We start from the raw sequence: 16,321 nt of genomic DNA, 5'->3' as shown, positions 1-16,321 counted from the left end.
CGTAAATAATCTACCAAGTAGCAATAAAATGGGATACAACATAATTAGTATTTGTCTTTCAACAAACTAGAATGCTAGAGAGGTCTCAGAAATATTGAATATGTTTTAAAAACATTTAAGAAACCGTTGATGCGTTTTTAAGCAATCTTAAAAACAAAACTAATGCAGTGTTTTTTCTATTTAACACTTTTGTAAAAATGTCCATTAGTGTTAAAATATAACAAATATAAATAAATATAAGTATTGAATATTCTTTGTAAAAAGACGACAAACTAATATATTTAAACTCGTTTATACAAAACATTAAAAACCATTTTGAGTTTCTTATAAAAACTCATAATTTTTTTATGGATTAAAAAAGGTTATAACAAAAATAATAAAAATAACAATAATAACAATAATAGTAATAATAGTAATAATAAGAAACACTGGAGAACCCAAAGTTTTTTTGAATGGAATATGAAGTAAGTTATTGATTAATTTATAGGTGCTAAATTAAAAAATGATCCTGTTTTTTCTTTATTATGTCAAGTTTTTAAATTACAGATTATAATATATAAATTAAATTATATTCATTTTCTTAAAAAATGTGATAAAATGTCAATTATAAAGTACTTAGCCAATATAAGCTTATTTTATCTAAATATTACCATACAAAAGAAAATAAAAGACTAGGCTAGACTGCAATGTTCATTTAACACAAATAATGTTTTTACAAATAATATGGCTACTGAATACATCAATTTTAATTAGGGTAAAAATGTACGTTTATAACTCTTTTTGGAATGTTCAGATTGAGGACTATGGCGTTTTATGCTCCAAAAAAAGTCGACTATCATATGTATATCCCAATTACCTTGAAAACGTTCTTCCACAACCTTCAAGCCTTGATGATATTGTTATCATCACTGACAGCACTAAAATTTTCACGAAATTGGCCATATAGCAATGCAGAAAATATAGTTTAATGCTCTTATTGCAACTAAATGCCTTATAATTTTCCAAAAGTCGCTAAACAGTTTCTTTGTAAATTATTTTGTGTCTATGTATTTCCAAGAAAGTTCTTAACGATGACTTTAAATGATATTAAAGCATTGCTCTCAATATTCGACAATAGTTCTGGTAAAATATTTATCTTTGATAAGCTGTCGAATTCGTGTACAATCAAAGACACCGCTTTAATTTTTTTAATTGGCAGTTCAGGAAATACTATAACAATGTACTTAAAATAATCGTCATTAGTTGTCAGTGCTATCACAAATTGCTTCATGAGACCTAATTTTATGTTCAAAGGTGGAAATTTTCTTTTCTTTTTGTCAACAAGTAGTTCATGTAAAATGTTTAGATCTCCGGGCTTCAGATCAGACCTTGGAGGCTCGTTTGTTTCAACCCAATGCTTATCTCGAGCTCTTCTATGTTACATACAGAGAAAGCAAAGATACTTTGTGTAAAAACTTTTAACCAAGAAGGAAACACACCATTTTAGGGTCAACACAGATTGTCCAATGATGCTTCTTATATTGTAATAACTCAATAACTCTCTTTAAATCACAATATTCTTCACGAAGACAGAAAGAATGCCCAGTATACACTGCACCAAATAAATCGCTATTATGTAGCAGGACGCACTTGTCGCTCTTCTTTAAATAATCAATGAACATTCGACATTCAATTTAATCTGAAAACCCCAATTCCCTAAGTAAACCAGATGTATTATAGAAAAACATAAAACCACTTCAATTTGAAACTACTGCAGAAAATTATTTTCTCTAGTATGAAAGTAAAATACTTTTATTCCTTTTTCAACTATGTTTTTTCTCATTTAGTCTTGACGCTAGAGTTTTTGAAGCTTTTTTTGGTAGGCCCAAATCATGTGCCAAATCATTCAATTCTAGCTGATCAAATCTCTTAAGCTGAATTGTGATATTCAAAATCTGCATCATTCCTGTTACTGTCTTCTTAAACATCTCTAATTTCTTCTAGAGAAGATTGTTGTTTGAATACTTGCACTGGTTTTTAATTTTAATGAAACGTTGATCTTAAAGTTGATGGTAAATTAGGATAAACTATTTTTCTTTCATTTTTTTAGTTAAGGCCTTTTATTAGACAAAAGTAACAGTCTGTTGAATGATCTTTTTCCTCCCACCAAACCTTAGGAATTCCGAGGTTCAGTGTGAGGAAAAGTTTTGTTGTTTTAAAAACACGTGAGTTTTACATTTAAATGTAAAACACGTGAGTTTTACATTTAAATGTAAAACACGTGAGTTTTACATTTAAATGTAAAACACGTGAGTTTTACATTTAAATGTAAAACACGTGAGTTTTACATTTAAATGTAAAACACGTGAGTTTTACATTTAAATGTAAAACACGTGAGTTTTACATTTAAATGTAAAACACGTGAGTTTTACATTTAAATGTAAAACTCACTTTTTTTGAAAACAACAAAAACTTTTAACAAAATTAAAAATTCTTAAAAAAAATAGCTCGTAAAACGTGTAAAACTATATGTAAATCACAAATTTACATATATTTTTACATGTATTTGGCTTTACCATCTGAAAAGAAACTGTGTTTTATCAAAAAAATACATTAAAATGGTAGTAAAACTAAATGAATGGTAGTAAAACTAAATGAATATTAGATAAATTTTGTTTAAAAAAACTTAACCAAAAATTGCTAACTTGAAAAAAGCAATAACAATAATAATATTTTAGACTACAAGGAAATTAAAATATCAATACTATATTTTCTGAATGGATGTCAGAAATACACATTTCATTCTATATATACAATGTTTTCCTTTACGTATATTTAAGGCTGACGGTTTTTGAAATACGAGGCCACAATTGTCAGTCTCTAAAGTAATGTCCTAATCTAGAAACTAAAAAAAAATAATAAAAAAAGTTGTCTAAGAAAAAAGTCGAGGGCACGCACCCCTTTATCGGCTTTATCGGCCCTGAAATCAAAATTAAAGTTTTTTTTATATATATAACTTGCTTTTAAGCAAATTTTCTTAAAATTATTTCCAGTTTCTTCTACAAAATGTCGAAGTTTTTTTAAAACTCTTATTTAGACTTTAAATATTTAATTATGGACTTACTAAATATTTAGTGGAGTGGGGAGAGAGAATGTTGATACAAAAAATATGCCATACTCCAATTCCCCCCACTTCCAAGTTTTCATCACTTTGATTATTATTGTGAAGGAATTTTATTTTTACCATTAAAAATATTTTCGTTAGGATATTGATAAAAACAATGCTCAAAAAACATTTACAAAGTTAACATATAGAACTAAATTGTTTCTGATCATGATGCACTGATTATGAAAGTCGGGATATTTTGTTGAACTTTTTCAATTTGATAAAATTAAATTAAAATAACTTTTTATCCCAACCCTCTATGTATATATGCGCGTATTAGGTTATTTAAATGAATACTATGCATGCATTTAAATAACCTATCTGTGCATACCTACGCCTTAAATTTATGCAATGTGTTCTGTGTATGTGGAACTGGACAATACATATACAAAGACTTTGAGAATACACAAGAAAATAAGCAAGACAATAGAATAGCGAAAGAAGTTATGAAAGAAGGTTTCTATATTTTCTTAAAATTTTCGTTTTGTTTTTTATATTTGTTTACGGAAATTATTTTCTCTCACTCTATCCTTGTAAACTTATATTATTTAAATTTGTGTTTTCTCGCAGTGCCGTAGCACGCCAAAAGGACGCCCGGTGCGAGACTGAAATATGGCGCAAAGTAAAAATAATAATGATAATAAAAGGTCAAGCTAATTTTTATTTTTAATAAACTTCAATAACAACAATGTTTCAATATTTTTCAAATATCGTTTTGAGTTTACTCTTCTAGCCTTCAGTGCTGCGAAATCATTTATAACATCTTCGGTGTTAATTCATTTGTTGATGATAGACAATTTTGATAATCTGTCTGGGCCCATTGAAGACCTTTAATAGTTTTTTATGATCTTCAACTTAATAAAACTTTCACAAGATGCAACTGTCACTGGTAGTGTCAAAAATACCCTCTGACAGATTAGCAGGTAAGCAGCTTTCTAAGAATATTTATGAATAAACTGTAAAAGATCAATTGGATTGGCACTTTTTAAATTAACCATTAAATGCTTTAAATTTGATTTTTGTATTCAATATTTTGACGTGTTACAAAAAGGAAAAATTTCCGCTCAAAAATTATGAAATATCTTTATTTTTTATATCTATATTTCTAAACTACTGGTTTAAAAAAGTTTTACGTAGAAAAAACTTACATGTTTGACACCAAAAAAACGTTTTACAATTAAAAAATGAGTTTCATTTATGTAGAAAGCCAACATATTTATTTTATTTACAACTAAAATTTAATCTCAGTAATATTAGTAAAACTAAAAATTCATAACATCTAAAAGTAATAAACTAACATTAACATAACAATAATGTTAAAATTATTTAGCTTGATGCAATGCAATGAAATCTGGATAAACGGTAAAATTGTAAGTTAATTGATGCGATGTCACATTCATTCATACATACATTGTATTTACTTTTTACAATCTGTTTTTAAAATCGCCTCCTCCTTTTCTATTTGATGCAGAAGCTAAATTAGTTTATTGTGACGCAGAAGCAAAAATTATATGTATACAATAATTAATTATGTAAGTAATGAAGTAATAAAATGATTTGTAATTAGTTTTCTGACCCGCCAAAAATTTCCGCGCAGTGCGACTGCACCTTTCGCACAACCAGGCTCCGTTTTCTCGTACATTTTTTTCTCACTCAACTTAGCTTATCCGTTTATTCTCTCACTTTTTTCCGTTTTTATCAGTTTTATTTCTTTAATATTTTTTTTCTGATTCCGATTTTTTTAAATATTATTGTTCCTATTAATTTTTTTTTTCTAAATGTGTTATTGCAGTTTACTCCATTATTTCTTTGACTTAATATTTTTTTATCTTATATGTTTATTAAGGTCGATTGACAAGTTTTTAACTATACGAATAACATCGAACTTATTTTTATAAAGTATAATTAAGTTTTTAATTTTTAATTTTATGGTTAAATAAATAGAAATGGATAATAATATTTTACTCAAAGACTTTTCAAACTCATAAGCGCAAATTTTTCTAATTAACAATTTTGACTCGTAATAATGTAAAACATATTTGTTTAAAACTGAACTTGGAGCTTTAAAAAAGAGTTTCACTGCAATACACATAAAAATGCAATACACATAAAAAGTATAAATAAATTATTTGACAAACTAAAACAGTTCGTAATACAATGCAATTACTTATTTATATGATTTACCTAAAATAAATACGGCGCTTCGATATATCGCCTCAAGCAAGGTTTAACCTGTAGATTATACACCAATAACTTCTAAAAGAAAAAAAAATTGCAGGAGGATTGTTTATGGCTTTTGATGCTGATAATCTGATACTAATGGAATAGGAACCTAACCACCAAGTGGGGGAAGAAGCTCCTTAATATGTTTTGGAAGACCCTACTAACTCATCTTTTTCTTTTACTGTCATTTCTCCTAATAATGAAAAGGAAATATTAAATACTTGCGCAAAAGTTTTATTACAATACGTTTTGTGCTCGAATAGATTTAAAGAGATAATTATTCTTAACTTCTAAATAAATTTTTGAAGTTTCTTTTAGAATATTCAAGAATTTATTTAGAATGTAAAAATTCATTAGAAGGAGAGCTTGTAAATTTTTCCTAAAAACTTTAGTATTATTTTAATAACTTAACTATAATTTTAATAACGTGATAAATAAAGTAAGTGGACAACCAAGGTCCCCAAACAGAGGAAAAATGATTTGTCAAAAAAGTCTTTATCAAGTCTTAGATAAGATCAGAGAACATATAAATAGTTTTCCAACAGTGGATTCACATTATTGCAGACAGAATACTAACAAAAAATAATTAGTGTCGCCATTGAGTACAATTGAAATGAACATGTTGTTTACACAAGCTTACCCAGAGTTCAATGTAAAAAAAAATGTTTATTATTCAACTTTTAATACAGAGTTTAGTTTAGCATTTCATAAACCAAAAAAAGATTTGTGTGATTTAGGTCAAGAGTATAGAAACAAAGAAGATGATCAACAAATAATGAAGCATAGAGAGAGTAAGCTTTTATCTAGACAAGAAAATGTGACCTAGCTAAAAGTTGCAAATGGAGAATGAAAAACCACAGCAGTTATAACTTTTGATTTAGAAAAAGTATTTCCCTTTCAAATTGCTAATATTTCTGCATTCTATTATAAAAGAAAAGTAAATTTCTATAATTTCACAGTCCGATGTTTTTTAAATAACAAAAGTTTTTGTGCACTTCGGAATGAATCTATGACTGGTAGAGGTGCAAATGAATTTAGAAATTGTCTGTATAAACTATTAAACTTAATTGTTCAAGACTGTCCTACCATATCAATTAATCAAATTATTTTGTGGTCTAATTCTTGTGTTCTCCAGAATAAAAACTCAATTGTGTCTGTGGCAATAAAAAATTTTAAAATGAAAGCGGAATATCACTTAATGAACAGAAGTATAGTGAACCTGGTCATAGTTCAGTACAGAACATTGACACTGCGCATAGTGCGATTAGGAAAAAATTATGAGATTTACGGTTCTCCTACCTTATTTAAACTACTGTTATCTATTGAAAAACTTCTGGAGTAGAATTGAAAGCCATACATATGTACAAAAACGACTTTAAAAACTTCAAACTTGCTTCCAAGTCTTATATTTCCATAAAGTACCTTATTCAAAAGTAAAACTAATCTGTCCTGAAAATATCTACCTTTTTATATTAATTTCAAAAAATCTTTGTCAGGTCCGATAGTTGAAGAAAGATTGGTACCCCTCAGAAAAAGAATAAACAGAAAGTTAAATTTCTGAAAGCATTTCCTCCATTAAAAATTATTCATTACGTTTTTTGCTCTCGGATAAAAAATTTAATGATCTTGAGTCAATGATAAAATATTTTGTTGGTAATGATCTTGTATTTAATAATACTTTTTTCAAGTCACAAGTCTGAACAGTTAAATATATCATTTTGTAAGATTTTTTAATAAACATTGTATATATTTATTTCTTTATTGTAAAAAAAAAGGTTCAATAATGGAAATGACTGTTTTTTATATTTAAGGTTTAACTTATTTATATTATTTTTCGCAGACAAAATAAAAGATATGTGTGATAAAATATTTATTTTATTTTTCGTTTATTTGAAACTAAATAATATTATTAAAAGTTGCTTAATTTAAAAAAACAAAAAATGGTGAATATTTAGTTATTTATAAATTGAGTAAGTGAATTTTGTATAAGAAGCCTAATAACTTCTATATAAGAACCTTGAAGATGTATATTTATGTATAAAACTCTATATATCTAAATAAAATGACAAAAAATTCGTTACCAGGAATAATTTAAAGAAAAAAAAAATGAGAAGGACTGTGAAACTAAAGTTATTCTAAAGTTATAAATCATTGTTAGTAACAATATAAGTAAACTTAATCTTAATTCACCTACTATCAAACTAATTGCATTTGTGACAATTGCATTCCGACAAAATGTTCTGATTTCGAAATACATTTGTCGTATTTGAAAAACAGTGCTCTTAGTTAAGGGGGAAGTTTTTTTTATTTGTTTTCTTTACCATTTAAACAAAAAGTTATACTAATTTTAGTCAACTTTGTTAAATTTCACCATGTAATTTAAATTTATATAAAAAGATTTTGTACTTTAAACTTTGAATGCAAATTTCTCAATTTAAATACAGTGTTGTAAACGACTCTAGTATTTCGGGCTGACGATTTGTTGCAATGCTCAAGGTGGCCCCATTAGCGGTATTTGAAAAAAACAAGTTTTAAAATTGCCATTTTGAGGTTAAAGTCTAAGAACTTGGTTTTAAAAAATTAACAAATACGCATGTATTACCAAAATAATTAATATATAATAAATATATATATATATATATATACATATATATATATATATATATATATATATATATATATATATATATATATATATATATATATATATATATATATATATATATATATATATATATATACAAAGCGTAATAACAGTCTAAACAAGGTTTCCGAAAAAAAGAAACTAGGTTTCCGAAAGAAGATCACTAAGATCTTATTATCCACTGTCAACCAGAGAGACCGCCAGGTTTTATGTCGTGTCACGCAACCAAAACTTTTTTCATTAGTTTAGTATTAGTTTATTTTGATCATTAAAAATGTTTTTTAAGTCAAAATCGCGTGTTAACACGTTAAAAATCGTAATTAAAAGCCACGAATAAATGCTTAAAAAAGCTACTAAAAAATCGGTAAAAAAGAGTCGTCTAATGAGGACATAAATTGTGGGTAATGAAAAGCGTAAGTCTTATGCAAGAATAACAAACAACGAATAATAAACAACAGGTGTCTTCTATCGAGTGATACAAATAACTTTTACTTATACTTATTTAAGAATCAAATACTGTGAAATCAATTTAAAAAAAAATTAAAAAAAAGCTTTACAATTACTTTTTCTGAAGATTACATTTTAAGTTACATTTTTCTCAAAATTACATATTTTTTATAAAACCATGTCAATTGAAACAAGACACCCGTGTTATTTTTTGGATTTAATTAATGTTTTAATCATTAGCTGATAGCAACCATTTTCATTTAAACTTTATTAAATAAACGAAAATGGCTGTTGCTAGCTCATCGACTGCCGTCTTTTAACGAAACGACTTTTGGTGCTGCTGCTGGGAATTTTTTGGAGCGAGGTCCAAGTCTTTATACCCTGTAAATTCTACAAAAGAAGATCTTATGAAGCTGTATATATATCCTGGGTATTCCCTTGAAATTTGTAATTACCCAACTGTAGTTTGCTCTAGTTGCAGAGGAAACCTTTACTTAATGAAGTCGGGAAATACACCCAGAGACTCGTTAGGAGAGAGAGTATCAAAGGTAATTCTCATGTTTAAAAAATAAAAATAATTTTCTAAACTCATTAACTTTATTAAAGTGTTATTATAAAGTAAGCCTATTATTCTCTAAAAATTTTATTGTTTTTTTTTACCTTTTTATTTAAAAAACCATACCACTATTTATATTAAATCATTCATTGTAATGAAGCATTTATCTTTATATAATTATGTATTTAAATACCACTTTTGAAGGTTGAGTGGAAAATGCTGACCAGGAATTCAGCTTCAATGCTCCAAAGTAGTGAAACAGAACCAATCATATCTTCTTCACCAGCACTGTGAATCAGAGAGACCGCCAGGTTTGTCACTCAACCAAAACTTTTTTCATTAGTTTAGTATTAGTTTATGGTGATCATTAAAAATGTTTTTAAAGTCTGGTTTACGTGCTAAGGTTGGAAAAATCAATTTTTAAGTTTCTATATATATTTATCACGCATAATTATCATAATCAAATTAAACACTTTTTCCATTAAAATCATTTGTTGATTTCTAAACTATTTTAAGATTCTATTGTAGGTATTACTATTGGCAACCTTTTCAATTGGATTTGAAGAAGCTTTTCAAACATGTAATAGGAGCAAACTTTTTTTTTTTCTTTCCCGCTGTCCTAACTTTTCTTCTGAATCTTGTGGCATACTATTAAAACATACATGCCTAAAATGAAAGTTGTTCTTGTGAATTAGAGTTCTTGAGATATTACAAAACAAGCCATTTGTAATGTTTTTTAAAAATTTTTGTGGCTATGAAAATAGCCGTTTTGACAGGATTATAGTCACTGTCCTGGATTTGTTGACTCCTTTTTGTTTCTAGGGCTGCATATGAAAGTTAGGTTTAAACCTTATAAAAACGTCTAAAAAACATTTTAAAAGCGTACCGTGCCCACTGGGAAGAATTAAATTTTTTCAGTACTTTGAAAGGTGAAACTATCATTACCACATACTCTCGCAACTCTAAGTTACAGTTCTCTTTTGTTTTCTGTGGTCTGAAATAAAATTAATTTTACTTTTCGGCTAAAAAAACCAACCATTTTATGAAAGGATTATGTTCTTTTTTTTTATTAAGAATATAGTCCCCTCAAAAAGTGCTTTGTGGTAAAAGTAATTTTTTTTGATACCAGCTTAGATTCCTTTAGGTGAATATTTAGAAAGTAATAATAATTTAGAAAATTAAATAACAAGATTTTTCTACAACTTTTTCAATAAATCCATGTTTCAAAATTTCGTTTCTTAAAATTTATTAAGTTTGAGTAGATCTGCTTGCATTTGATAGTTTTTTCACCCTTAAGATACTTTATTGTAGAGTTTAGTTATATATAATTATTTAGTATTTAATAAACTTAAAATTTTAATACACATACCTATTTGTACCCTAATCTCTCTGTAAGGGTATTAAAACGTGTCATCGCAAAAACAATCTGAACTATTTCTACTGTATTTTGAAAATTCCCATTGAGATATGTATAAATTTACAAATGCATTTATAAATTGTTTGACGCCATTGATCTTTTATTTAGCTGGAAAATGACTAGGTTTAAAGCGTTAGGAGCGTTAGCTAATAGGATCTTTTTATATATGTTTTTGAACTTTACAAATAAGTTTTTTCTACTTTTAAGTATCATTAAGTGACTAAAACAACCAACCAAAAAAGTGATGTAGTCATTTTAAACAACACAACAAGATTAAATTAAATCAAACGCAGTATGACAGGTTCAGCAAATTTTGACAAAATGACACTTTAATGTAAGCAAACATTCATTAAAGTATTAGAATACAAAATCGAAGTTTCAATATTTCAGTTTACAAAACAGTTTAAAAGTTTTTTTGTTTTAACTAAAAAAAGTTAAAAAAAAGTTTAATATCAACATATTTATGTTTAGCAAAAGAAAAAAAATGGAAAACCTAAATGAGGAGAATATCGGTGGATACGATGCGTATTTTATAAATGAGATTTTAGATGAACATGAATGTCCTGTATGTAAAATGGCTCTTCGTGAGCCTGTTCAAACACAATGTGGTCATCGTCTTTGTTTGTCATGCGCAGAAGAAATGAGAAAAAGGTATTAACATTTGTAGATTGAAATTGCAAGTAATATGACACGCATATAAAAATCCATATTTCCGAGATAGCATACATTCACTGACCAAAATACGTAAAACAATTGCTAATGCTGCCTTTTTTTGTTTTGACGCTAACCCAACGTTGATCTAATATCAACTTTGATTTAAAAAAAAACAGCTCGATTTGTTATATTGATCCAATGTAAGATTAATCTTGCAAAAGTTGATTTTTTTACAGTATAAACACAACGTTGATTCAATATATCTGACCCAATGTTCATTTAATGTAAAAGGGTTTATTTTCATTCAATGTATAAAATGTAATTTGGGTGTAGAAAGTTCAAGAGTATTCTTTAGTAGTAATGTGGTTTCTTTTTTTAATCAGCTCTTAATTAATTTAATTAAAATAATGTATGAAGCGGTTTTTATTGCCGATTATTGTGGGTACTTTATAACAAATGATAATTTATTTGGAATGAAAAGAAGTATTTGTTTCAACAAAGAAAATTACAAGCTAACCGGACATGGATTAAACTATAAAATTATTTGATATAATTTAAACGTATGATGGAACTTTGTACGTTGCCGTTTAGATACAACGACCGAAAGTAGTAGCTACAATGCAGAATGTAAAACTGCAATTAATTTTTCCAACCCTTCTTTGAAAAATTTAGTATATGATGCTTTAAACGCTGAAGGTAGGCGAGAAAAAGGGGAAGTCGATCGTTATTTGTTAGCAGCATTTTTTGTAGATGCATACAAATTTTTTATAAAACGATAATTGAATGTTGGAGAGAAATGTGTTTTTGGCATTAAAAGCAAGATCATGAAAATCATCAATATTTGATAGCGTCAAATAGAAAGTTAAATGGAAATAAAGAAGTAGAGAAGGCTCCAACCAATGATTTAACAAAGTTTCCTAATACAACATACCAAAACATGCAAGTGCAGAATCCGAAAACAAACAAGAAGATTGAATCAGTCGTAAATGGTTAATAGAAGATGACGAAAGCAAAATAGAACTCTCCAAAGGAAAAACTCTCTTAATAGTTGTTATCCAACGAAATAAAGATATAAAATCAAACATATTTTGAACTGGAGAGAGCAGTTTTATCAAAACGAATACAAGAGTTGACACAAATTGGTATTGGATTAAATGTTGCGCCAGTGATTATGAAATATCTTTGAGTGTCATTAAACATCAAGATGATTTGGTGAAGTGGGGAGTATCCGCCGACATGGACAACATTTTTGTCAATGAGATAATAGTATTTCTCTTATTTGCTAACAGACATTTTTAAAAATTTAGTTTTATTAGTAAGGAAGGCGAACAGATTGGATTTAATGGGGCTCTTGTGATGACATTGTGTGTGAGCGAGGTTGGTGGCAAGCTTATATTGTCCAGCGGGAATTGATTTGAGGTGATTTCAAAATTAAAAAAATTTAAACAGAAGAATTGTGTTTTGCATTTGTGAGCAGCAATGTTTGAAAGTAGCAAGTCTTCCCAATTGTGTCTTATTTTAGATTTAACTTTTACACTTAGTTTATTAAGAAACATTAACTAAAATGAGTTATAATTAATGAACTTTAATACGAAGGTTAGAGTAAAATTTTTATCGGCGTAATTTTATACATAGTGATTCGTAAATAACTTATTTTTTAATTTTCATAATTTACAAGACATGTTGAGTCCTGCAAAAAAGGGTAGTTTTACATAAAAGCCATATATTTGGATTAAAAAAGCGTGCTTGCAATTTGCTTAGATTTAGATAAACGCATATAGAAATATGATTAAAGCATTGGAAAAATTAGTCATGTTTAACTTTCACATATTTTTAATGACAAATTTTTTTGTAATTCAACAAATAATGGTTTCTTTAAAGCGGTTTATGTTGATTTTTCAAACTTATTTTTCAAATAATATAGCAACTAGTTAACTTTAGATATTTTATATTTGAGTTAACTATTATTTTTTTATAAACCATCTACTCAAGCTTGATGCAATTTAATACCAAAAATGCCAGTTTGTGTTTGGTAAAGACAGTTTGCAGTTTTTTGAAAAGAAGAGTCGTTTTGTTAAAAAAAAGTTAGAACAATGAGGTTTGGAATGAAAAGTGTGTACTTCAAGAGGTTTTTGCCAACAGCTAATGATGATTGGGCTGTACATGGTGACAAGGGTATTGTGTGGTTTGATACCAGCTCTTTGGCAATCGGCGCTTTTAATGTTTACTTGTTTAATTTAAAAAAGTTTAAACCTTTCATTAAAAAAAATTATTTGTAAAATATAACTAAGAAACAAACTTAGAAAGTTAATTTATTATAGAATTACAAAAATATGTTTAATAAGGAAGTAAATTTTTATAATGCTGTAAATATTTAGCTATTTCAAGTACAGTAAAACTGTAGTAGTTCTTAACTTGTTTTAGTAATCATTATTATACATTATGCATTAATAATTATTTTACCTTATTATACATATATACTATATACTATGGTATATAATAATATATTATATTACTATATACCATAGTATATGAAAATAATATATGCATTGCAATAATTACTGCAACAACTTATACTGCATGAAGTTATATTTGGGTAACGAGGGGCAAATTGTGACACTTAAGCGCTAATTAATTTAATACAGGCAATCTAATAACTTTTGAATAAAGAACTTGATACTTTCTAATCTTCTACAATTCTACTAAAACCTAACAAAATAAAAGTTTCAAAACTACATTGCTTTGATCATCAAAGACTTTATTGACAACACCTACCGTCGTCGTGAAAGGCAAAACAATACAGATTATTCTTGAAGTAATTCAAATAAATAACAATAAACCAAAGAGAATTTTAAGAGATTAAATAAGGTAATCGTTTTATAGTATAACGCAGCTAATAATAATATATAAAATATAAGCAAACAAACATAATACATACTCAATTTGTCACTAGCCAATCATGTAATCAAACGCATTGTCATTTGTCACTTAAACCGCAGATTGCTTCACCAGTTTTTGAAACGAATAACTGTCCGAATGAGACCAAGTTGTACATTTTATACATTTACTCCACTTTTTTTCTTTCAGCCTTATTTCATAATCCATTACAAAACATAATATTTCCATTCTTCAACACTTAAACTTTCAACCCTTTCTTCACTCTGTCCTTAACCACATTCATTTTCTATTTTTTGTTGTTTTAAATTTTTTTATTTTTCAGAGGATTCAAATAATGATTTTCTGTAATGCAACGTTATTATTATCTGTGATTCTTCTCTCATTTTTGATGGTAAAGTAAGCTATTACTGGAATAGATAGCTAAACTGGAATAGCTAAAGTATTAAAAAAGCATTTACTATATTAAAACCAATGGTTTCTGAACATCCTGATAACAATTCAAAAAAAGGGCTAGACTTAACTTGTGATTCAATTTTATTAGGTTAATGTAGGATGTTTTTAGACAAGTCTTCCCAGGTAATGCGTGCGGTTTTTTGTCTTGTATGTCCACGCATGAGTATAATATTTTTGACAATTTGGTCACGGCCAATTGCAAGTTCTTTAGTCGTTGCGGAAAAAAACCAAGTTTCAAAAACAAAGAAAGCAAAACTAATAAAATAGGAAATTAATATAAATTTAAATAGAAAAAAATAAAAATAGCTTAAAAAACTTTTGTACTGTTTTTGTTTTTATTTCTTTGGAGCGGTTGTTGTTATCGGCAAAAAAATTTGATAAGGTAAAGCAAAAAAAAGAAGTAATAAACAGTTTTAAGTTGACATTAAAAAAAACGATTTTCATATATTTTTGTTTTTTTTAAAGAGAAAAACGAAAATATAAATTTCTATCTATAATTGTATAATTTTAATGTAATAAGTGTATATTGTCCCTATATGAAAACGTCGATACAATGCACAGTGGGCCAGGAGGTTGACATAAGTAAAAAAAAATTCTCAAAAATTACATTATTGTATACCAATTCATAGTTTAAACGTTCAGCTTTTATAAAATATATATTTTTTTATGTAATTAACAAGCAGTATGCTTATAAGCTGTAAAATAAAAAGGTTTTTCTAATTAAAAAAAAATTTTTAGGTTTTTTTTTTTTTTTCGAAAATATTTTTTGCGTCAGTAATAACCATAAAATATTTGTTAATTTTAAAACCTCTCTTTTTATTGCAAATTTAATAAAATCAAGTATTATCTTTGAATTGAGCAATTACAACACTATTTTGCAAGTAAGTTATGCCAAATAAAATGATTTCAGATGACGGGGCACTTGAAGTACTTTTTTAAGGTAAAATTTCACCTATATAATCAAATACTTTTACGTTTCACATGATTAATTAACATGAAATGAATTTTGCGAAAACACGATATGTATTTTGTTTTAAATGACTATGTAATAATTGGGTTTCAGTTAGTCTAGATTAGTGTTATAAACTTGTTTTAATATTGATACATCTTAAACTATCTATTTATAAGATTTTGTAAGTGTAATTCATGTTTTTATATACTTAAAACATGAAAAATATTGATATTGATTCATATATAAAATAAGAAAACTTAAAGTTAACTGATACTATTATGTTGGGTGCACTTGTAAATGGTACGAAGTTAATAGCACATAACAACTTGTCTAATTTCATAAACCATTTTTGATAAAGGTGGAACATGCAAAAGCTCTAAAATTCGTTTCGAAGAGAATAACAAACAATGGGTACAGAATGAACCAATAATGGTTCCATTTGTAATTGATAAGAATATTCATTTAAATGTCATCATTGATATAGATAACTTTGCTGTTATTAAATTGTAGTGTCCAGACCCCAGGTGAACTATGATTCTTCAAGTAATCATCTTTTTCATCTTCCTAGCTATTGTTTGCATCGGATTGTAGTTTGCACCAAGATGGTAAAGAAAAAGAAGCTAAAGCTGCTTTACAATTATCAGATTATATGAGTTATTGAATAAAAAATAACTAATTACAGTGCAAAAAAGTACAAAAAATACAGTGTATTTTTATTTTGAATTATTTGCATTTTTTATACTTTTGTAAAATTAAATATGTTGTAAAGGTTTTATTTCCTTATGTATATGTATATATAAATATATATATATATATATATATATATATATATATATATATATATATATATATATACATATATATATATACATATATATATATATATATATATATATATATATATATATATATATATATATATATATATATAT

At 26.9% G+C, this 16,321-nt stretch overlaps 1 protein-coding gene across 2 annotated transcripts in view; it reads left to right on the top strand.

Moving 5' to 3' along the window:
- Window positions 1-16,321, top strand: part of LOC136083999 (TNF receptor-associated factor 3-like) — a 92,069-nt gene that overhangs the window by 12,492 nt on the left and 63,256 nt on the right. The window contains exons 2-3 of one of the 2 annotated variants that reach the window (XM_065803988.1): window positions 9,220-9,326; window positions 10,904-11,083. In XM_065803988.1, the coding sequence (XP_065660060.1) occupies window positions 10,917-11,083 (167 nt within the window). In that variant the 5' untranslated portion in view covers window positions 9,220-9,326; window positions 10,904-10,916. The remainder of the gene's footprint in view (window positions 1-9,219; window positions 9,327-10,903; window positions 11,084-16,321) is intronic. The other variant, XM_065803987.1, reaches the window with a different exon arrangement.

Source organism: Hydra vulgaris, chromosome 08, assembly GCF_038396675.1.
Source record: "Hydra vulgaris chromosome 08, alternate assembly HydraT2T_AEP".
Classification (NCBI taxonomy): domain Eukaryota; kingdom Metazoa; phylum Cnidaria; class Hydrozoa; order Anthoathecata; family Hydridae; genus Hydra; species Hydra vulgaris.
The sequence above is the reverse complement of the archived record's forward strand: the minus strand, read 5'-3'. Positions and strand labels throughout refer to the sequence as shown.